The 8,339-nt window shown below is 51.4% G+C and overlaps 1 protein-coding gene across 3 annotated transcripts in view; it reads left to right on the forward strand.

The window, feature by feature from the left end:
- The window catches only part of SYNPO2L (synaptopodin 2 like), a 10,814-nt gene extending 4,524 nt beyond the window's left edge, over positions 1-6,290 (forward strand). The window contains exons 1-2 of one of the 3 annotated variants that reach the window (XM_017854663.1): positions 998-1,282; positions 3,272-6,290. In XM_017854663.1, coding sequence (XP_017710152.1) covers positions 1,183-1,282; positions 3,272-4,656 — 1,485 coding nt within the window. In that variant the 5' untranslated portion in view covers positions 998-1,182 and the 3' untranslated portion in view covers positions 4,657-6,290. Of the gene's footprint in view, positions 1-997; positions 1,283-1,930; positions 2,343-3,271 lie in introns of those variants that run through there. The other 2 variants (XM_017854664.1, XM_017854662.1) reach the window with 2 other exon arrangements.
- The last annotated feature ends 2,049 nt before the right edge of the window (positions 6,291-8,339 follow it).

The following is an 8,339-nucleotide window of genomic DNA, read 5'->3' on the forward strand; positions in this document are numbered from 1 at the left end:
CCGTCTCAAAAAAAAAAAATAATAAATAAATAAATAATAAAAATTAATAAATAAAAGTGGGTCAAAGCTACAGGGGTTCTTTTTTTTTTCTTTTCTTTTTTTTTCTTTTTGAGGCAGAGTCTTGCACTGTCACCTGGACTGGAGTGCAATCTTGGCTCACTGCAACCTCTGCCTCCTGGGTTCAAGCGATTCTCCTGCCTCAGCCTCCCGAGTAGCTGGGATTAAAGGTGCCCGCCACCATGCCTGGCTAATTTTTTATATTTTTAGTAGAGACGGGGTTTCACTATGTTGGCCAGGCTGGTCTCGAACTCCTGACCTCGTGATCCACCCGCCTCAGCCTCCCAAAGTGCTGGGATTACAGGCATGAGCCACCGCCCCGCCAAGGGGTTCTTTATAGTGTTAATTGCAGGTACCTTTGACATTTGCAAGTTCCGTTAGGATTCCTGGGGACTGAGAGGCTATGGGACGATCATGAGATCCTGGGGAAGTGGCAGAGGGAGGGAGCTTTGGCTTTGGCTCCTTATCTCAGGCAAGAATGTTGGCCTGGGCAGAAAAAGCCCGTTCCACTTATCTCAGGCTCTTTGCTATTTTTGATGTGAGCGACAGAACAAGGTCTAAGGGTAAACTTTTTCCCTACTCTATGCCTCCTGTGCCTTTCCCACAGAGACCGTTCTTGTTACCTCCGAAATCTCAGGATTCCCCCTCTAGTTATATTTCTTTCCTCTCCTCCACCATTTTGATTCCTGATCCTTAGAACTTTGTATCTCTGAGTTTGGAGTGGAGGCTAAGGACATGAGAGTTGAGAGTCTGACATCCCTGAGTGTCCAATATCCTAGGAATTCCAGATGTGTGCCTAGGATCCCATGCTTTCCTCAGTTCTCCACTTATCTCCCCCTCCCTTCCCATAATGCTGGATGAGACTGTAGCTACTGGCTCAGAGGTATTTTTAGTCAAGCAGACCTCATTGTCTGCTGGGGTGGGGTTGGGGGAAGGGAAAGCAGGTGCCTACGTCCATCACACCGGCACTTGTGGGGCAGCCCAGAGAAGGGAGAGGGCCAGGTTCCAAAAATAGCACAGTGAACTCATTCAGCTGCCAGCTCTGGGGACAAGACAAAGGGGCTTTAAAAGGCGTGGGGGGTGGCTCAAGCTGGTCCTGCTCCAGCCAACACCGCTTTTCTCAGCATGGAGACCTTTGAGCCCATCAGCCAAGAGCCCCTCAGCCAAGTCAGCTACGACAAAGCCCCAGACCCAGTTCCTGAGCTCCAAGACTCATTCTATGCAGGTACTACCCTCCCATATCTATGAGAGTCTGGGGTCTAGAATGGAGGGGAAGATGTCAACAGTTTAGGAAGGGCAGTCTTTGGGAAAGGTCTTACTCTCTTGTTCCTTCTTTTTGCTATCCTCTTCCTCCTTTTCTCAGGAGAGTTTCACTGACCCTTTCTCAGTGATGCTATGGTCACATGTCAAAGGGGTTTGTGACCACAAGAGCTGTAGAAAACTCGTGGGAACAGAGCGTGTATGAGTACATTATGAATACATGAAGGCATATATGTGTGAGTCGTGGGACAAGATATGTGTGAACAAGAAAGTGTCCATATATATCAAGAAAGTATAGTGTCAAGAAGGCTTTAATAGTAATGGTTATAGTGGGCCTTCACACTGTGTTGAGTGCTAAATTTACTATATTATCTCAGTTAATCCTTATAGCAATCCTATGAGGTAGCCATTGTCTACCCTCGTTTACAGATGAGGAAACCGAACTTTAATGAGGTGAGGTAACTCTCCCAAGAACCAAAAACCTGAACTGAACTCTGACTCCAGGGCCTGTTGTCTCATCCACAGCACTATTCTGAGGTATAAACTCTGGGATGAGAGGAATGACAAAAATGAAAAAAATTCCATCTACTTTCCACTCGAGGTACCACGCTCATTACAAAGGAGCATGGTACCTTGAGTGGAAAGTAGACGGAATTTCAATAATTTTTCAGGAGGAACTGGGGACCATGGACCAGAGAGTATCCATGTGCAAGGCGGGGTCCTCGCAGCAGGGCGGCCTCTCCCATTTCCTGGCCCCACCTACCCAGGCCCCACATGGCATGGAAAGCCCTGCCCTGGTTCCCTTTAGCACATAGTCTTTGTGTGCCTGGATGGCAGTGGCTGCCTGAGCTCTCTACATAGAGACAGTTCTGACCCCCAAAGAAGCCCACCCCACTACCATCCCCAGCTTGGGGGAAATAATATATTTAGCTGGTGACCTTGAGGTATCCTAAAGATTTGGAGTGTTGCCTTGGAGAACGTCACCCTGACTTTTCCTGCGTCTTGGATGGAGACTACCCCTGACTGTGAGTAGCAGGGGTGTGAAGCCCAGACGACTGCCCTGGCAGTTAGAAGGCCGAGATAAACTTTAGAATTCTGTCTACACTGTTAGTAACAGGGTTTCTGCAGGGAGGTCTCTGGAAGAAGGGCCACCTAGAGCATGTAGGTGTGTGAATGTATTTGAGTGATGGTGTTTTTACATGGGCACATGTATTTACATATATGTATGTGAATGGAGCTGTCTGTAAGCTGGGGTATATGTGAATGAGAGAGAAAAGTAAATAGAACAAAGTACGCCTACAGTTGACTTTCACTAGATGGATATTCTTGTTGAAGTGTTGTGCGGTGGGAGTTATTTCTGTGAATGTGTATGATGTGGATTGCATGAGGGGGGTGGAATTGTGAATGAAGATCCTCATTGCTAAGGGTTCTTTGTGTCCATATCATAGGGGTAAGGGGTAGCGGAGAGGATGAGTCGTAAGCTTCATGAGAAGCCTCCTAACATGGTCCCTATGGTGGGTGGAAAGTGTTCCTTCTCATCTTTCCTCTCCCTGGGACATGCTTCTCTCCCTGTCTGCCATGGAGAGTGACACATCTTTCTCCTCCCCCTCCCATTGCCAGTCAGGAATGGGAGGTAGGTGAGGAATGTGTGTGGGGTGGATAAGAGCACATCTCTTGGAAGATAGGAGCAGAATAGCAGTAAGATGGGATGGAAGGGCTGTGGTCAGAGCAGTGTCAGGGCAGTCAACTGGACTTTGCCTTATCTTTAACTGTCCCTGGTTTCATCTTTCACCCTCCACTCTGCCCCTAAGTCAGAGGACTTTGTCACAGGGGACATTGTGGGTCGGGCCAGTGCAAGAGGGAGCTTGCTGGGATGGGAGGTGAAAGCCTTGGGGAACAGGACTAGAAGAGGCTGGGAAGACCCACTGACCATTTTACTTCTTGGCCTCCCCAGAACTGCAACGTGCAGAGAGCCTCCAAGAGAAAAGCATAAAAGAGGCCAAGACCAAATGCAGGACAATTGCATCCTTGCTCACTGCAGCCCCCAACCCCCACTCCAAAGGGGTGCTTATGTTTAAGAAACGGCGGCAGAGAGCCAAGAAGTACACTCTGGTGAGCTTCGGGGCTGCTGCTGGGACGGGCGCTGAGGAGGAGGAGGACGGCATTCCCCCCACGAGTGAGTCGGAGCTGGACGAAGAAGCCTTCTCCGACGCCCGCAGCCTCACCAATCAATCTGACTGGGACAGTCCCTATCTGGACATGGAGCTTGCCAGGGCGGGCTCAAGAGCATCAGAGGGCCAGGGCTCTAGGCTGGGAGGGCAGCTGAGTGAGGTCTCTGGGCGAGGGGTGCAGCTCTTTGAACAGCAGCGCCAGCGCGCAGACTCCAGCACCCAGGAACTGATGCGGGCCGAACCAGCAGCCATGCTCAACGGGGAGGGCCTGCAGTCACCACCTCGGGCCCAGAGTGCTCCCCTAGAGGCGGCTGTGCTCCCACCCAGCCCATTGCCGGCCCCTGTAGCCAGCCCCAGACCCTTCCAACCAGGTGGTGGAGCCCCGACCCCAGCTCCAAACATCTTTAACCGGTCAGCCAGGCCCTTTACCCCGGGCCTAAAAGGGCAGCGGCCAACTACCACCTCGGTTATTTTCCGGCCTCTAGCCCCCAGGAGGGGCAACGACAGCCTGGGGGGCCTTAGCCCCGCCCCACCCCCCTTCTTGTCTTCTCCGCAGGGGCCCACCCCTCTGCCCAGCTTCACGTCAGGGGTTCCCAGTCACGCGCCAGTCTCTGGTGCCCCCAGCACCTCACGCTCCTCGGGCCCTGTGACAGCCACCAGCTCCCTGTACATCCCAGCCCCCAGTCGGCCTGTCACTCCAGGCGGAACCCCAGAGCCCCCCGCTCCTCCTAGCGCAGCTGCCATGACCTCCACAGCTTCTATCTTCCTGTCTGCGCCTTTGCGACCCTCTGCGCGCTCAGAGATGCCTGCCCCAGGCCCAGGGGCTCCTGAGCCCCCCAGCGCTCGGGAGCAGCGCATCTCTATGCCAGCTGCCCGCACGGGTATCCTGCAGGAGGCCCGGCGCCGGGGGACCCGGAAGCAGATGTTCCGGCCGGGAAAGGAGGAGACGAAGAACTCGCCCAACCCCGAGCTGCTATCGCTGGTACAGAACCTGGATGAAAAGCCCCGGGCAGGGGGTGCAGAATCTGGTCCTGAGGAGGATGCTCTGAGCCTGGGGGCTGAAGCCTGCAACTTCATGCAGCCAGTAGGGGCCAGGAGTTACAAGACCCTGCCTCCCGTGACACCTAAGACCCCCCCTCCAGTGGCTCCCAAGACCCCGCCCCTATGACTCCTAAGACTCCACCCCAGTGGCTCCTAAGCCCCATCTCGAGGGCTCCCTGATGGGCTCGTGAATGGGGCAGTCTCTTCAGCTGTAATCCCTGAGCCACCAAGGCTGCAGGGCAGGGGTGGGGAGCTGTTTGCTAAGCGGCAGAGCCGTGCGGACAGGTATGTGGTGGAAGGTACACCTGGTCCTGGGCCTAGAAGTCCTTCTCCTACCCCGTCTCTGCCCCCTTCCTGGAAATATTCACCCAACATCCGTGCCCCACCTCCTATTGCTTACAACCCACTGCTCTCTCCCTTTTTCCCCCAGGCGGCCCGAACTCTCCCTAAGGCCCAATCCCAGGGGCCTCGGGCAACACCCAAGCAGGGCATCAAGGCTCTAGATTTTATGCGGCATCAGCCCTATCAACTTAAAACTGCCATGTTCTGTTTTGATGAGGTTCCCCCGACTCCTGGCCCTACCGCCTCAGGGGCCCCCAAAACTGCCAGAGTCCAGGAGATTCGCCGGTTTTCCACTCCGGCGCCCCAACCCACTGCAGAACCCCTGGTTCCCACTGTGCTTGCCCCGCGAGCAGCCACTACACTGGATGAGCCCATCTGGAGAACAGAGCTGGCCTCAGCCCCTGTTCCTAGCCCAGCCCCTCCTCCAGAGTCTCCCAGGGCCCTTGGGGCTTCTCCCAGCTCCTGTGGTTTCCAGGTAGCCAGGCCCCGATTCTCAGCCACCAGAACAGGATTGCAGGCTCATGTGTGGAGGCCTGGGGCAGGGCACCAATGAGCAGGCACAGGTCCCAGGACCAAGGAGAGGTGGAACATCCAGTTCCTAAAGTTGCTGCTCCTACCCTATCCCACCCCCTGTCACTGGCATCTGGAAGCTAAATTGCCTCCTGCCAGAGATAGTTTCCAAGTTGATGTCCCCGTCCCCCACCTTCCTCCTCACTCTCTACCTCCCTGCCGCTTTCCAACCAACTATGTCTGCTTTGGTATCTTTGCCTCTCTTTGTCTCTGCATTTCCTTGCCTGGATCTCTGTCTTTATTTCCAGGCTTCTCCACCCATATTCCTCCACAGATCTCTCTTCCTTGACATTTGTGCTTTTCTCCGTGGGCCTCATTTTAATGTTCAGTGAGAAGTAAACAGAGCAGAAGTGACCACTGGGACCTTAAGCAAGAAGCTCACCACCAGGCACACAGCAAAGAGACCGAACTGACCGTTGTTTGCCCTAAGCCACCCTTACCCTCCACTCTGCTTTCCCAAGCTTGGCTGGCATATACCTAGGCCTGTGTGTGTGTGTGCGCGCACAGATATGCTCTTCCGTCTGAAGCATGAGTAAGAGAGGAGATCAAAATAAAGACCCAATCTGAGTCTTATTGTTGTACTGATAGAAGGGTCAGATATCCCCAAATGGAGTTGAGTGGGAGAAAGAGATTCACTAGAGAATAACTCCTTAGAGACCAATGTCTGTAGCAGGTGTACAGCATCTTGTGAAAGTTATGGAGCATGAAAAAACTGAAGGGCCAGGAAAGTTTGCATGGGCTGAGTTATATCAGCTAGACCAGGAATAGAACAAATAATTCTATTCCTCAGGATTTCAGAAAGTTAGCAACTTGAGAGGCCAGTGCTGAGCAACCCAGTACCCAGGAAATGAAAAAAAAGAAAGAAAATTCCCTCTGAGAATGAACAGATCATTGGCTTCATTGCCTCATGAGCTTGAGAGAAAGGAGAAGAGAGTCAGAGTGTGGAGAGTGAGGCTGAAACCAGAAGCATGGCAGAAATGAGTTTAAATGATTGAGCCACAAACAGAAGTATGGTGAGGGACAATGCCGTATTGGGAAAAAGTAAAGTTGAGTAACAAGAAACCAACTGTGTGTGAGAAGGGAATTGGAAAAAAAATTTGAGGGAGAAGAATGTATTTGTTAGAATGGAAAGGGATGATGGCTGAAGGGAGGTGTGAGGGTGTGTGCTGAGCGTTGAAAGAACAGTTGGTGTCTGTGTGACTTTCCTTGAGTCTGTCCTTCAGTGTGTCTTCTACAGCTTGCCATGACTACCTGGGAAAAAGCAGAGAAACACCCAGAAACCTCTTTTCAGTACCACCCCATCCCTCAACACCCCAGCTCTTGCTTCTTTTCAGCTTCAGGTCCTGATCTCCGATCTTAGAGGAGTGTGGACTCCCTTCTCACCAAGACCGCCATGAGCTATGTTTACCGTTTAATCTGGAAAGTGATAATTTTTCTTTGCTTGTTGGGTGTGAGTCACAATACTTTGGTTTGTGCACAAGAATAAATTTATGCCCCATACCTTCTGTTGCTGTTATCTTCTAGTTTTATACCTAAATCCTGATCTCTCCTTGATCTTCTTTAACCCATTCCCCGATCTGATTTCTGATCTGTCTCTATTCCTGCCCTCCCATTTTTCACCCTTTTGCCCTTTGTTCCCAGGTCTTTTGCTCTTTTCTACCAATTCTGTCCTGCTCTGATTTAGCCACCTCCATCACTCTTCTTGGTTCCCTCTCCCCATAGTCTTCATCCAAGTTCTCCCCTTTCCTTCCCTTGCTTCATACTTTCTAGGCAAGGCCTCAGTTCACAAAACTCAGAGAAGTTGGAAAGGCCCTCTGAGCCCTTTGCCATCAATATTTCCTTGCTCCTTAGAGGAAGCAAGCATATTAAACAGTCTCTGGGAATTAAATGGAGAGAAAGCAACAGCTGGAGGGGAACGCGGGATGTGAGAGGGAAGAAGAAAGGTGAATTGAGACTACTAAAGAAGGGAGGGCATTAGAGGTAGGTGAGAATTAAAGACTTCAGAGAAGGAAAGTGCCATTGCTCCTATTCTGCCAGCAGAGGGCATGTTTGTGCCAATAATCAGACCCAGGCTGCAGACTCTCCCAAGTGCACTGTCTCAGAATTCCAAAGAAAGATCTCAGAGACCATAGGCTAAATAGCCTGTCTTCACCCACTCAGTCATTTTTGGTACTCAGTTGAAGGAGATCAAACTTTCAGTTTGTTTTGTTTTGAGGGTGAGGGTGGTTGTGATGATGAAGTCACCTTTCGCTATTTATATTTCTTCTTCTTCTTCTTTTTTTTTTTTTGGAGATGGAGTCTCCCTCTGTGGCCCAGGCTGGAGTGCAGTGGGTGCAATCTCAGCTCACTGCAACCTCTGCCTCCTGAGTTCAAGTGATTCTCCTGCCTCAGCCTCCCAGGTGGCTGGGATTACAGGCACGCGCCACCATGCCTGGCTAATTTTTGTATTTTTAGTAGAGCTGGGGTTTCACTATGTTGGCCAGGCTGGTCTTGAACTCCTGACCTCAAATGATCCACCCACCTCAGCCTCCCAAAGTGCTGGGATTACAGGCGTGAGCCAACGCGCCCGGCCTATTTTTTCTTCTAATTTTTCCTTGGGTTGGGAGGGGATGGAGGAGGACAAAAGATGAGGGGTCTGGAGGCATAACTGGCCTGGCCAGAAGCCAACTGGGAGGGGATACCTTTTAGGGTCTCCACAAGATGAAAAAAGGACATGGTCAGGAAGAGTAAAGAGCTCAGAAAGGGACAAAGGAAGCTACAAAAGCCAGTTCCTGGTGTACCTGTAGTCCTAGCTACTCAGAGGCTGAGGTAGGAGGATCACTTGTGCCCAGCTGTTCGAGTCCAGCCTGGGCAACATAGTGAGACCCCAACTCTAAAATAAATAAATATATATATATA

Source organism: Rhinopithecus bieti, unplaced genomic scaffold (genome assembly GCF_001698545.2).
Source record: "Rhinopithecus bieti isolate Rb0 unplaced genomic scaffold, ASM169854v2 scaffold_36008, whole genome shotgun sequence".
NCBI classification, from domain to species: domain Eukaryota; kingdom Metazoa; phylum Chordata; class Mammalia; order Primates; family Cercopithecidae; genus Rhinopithecus; species Rhinopithecus bieti.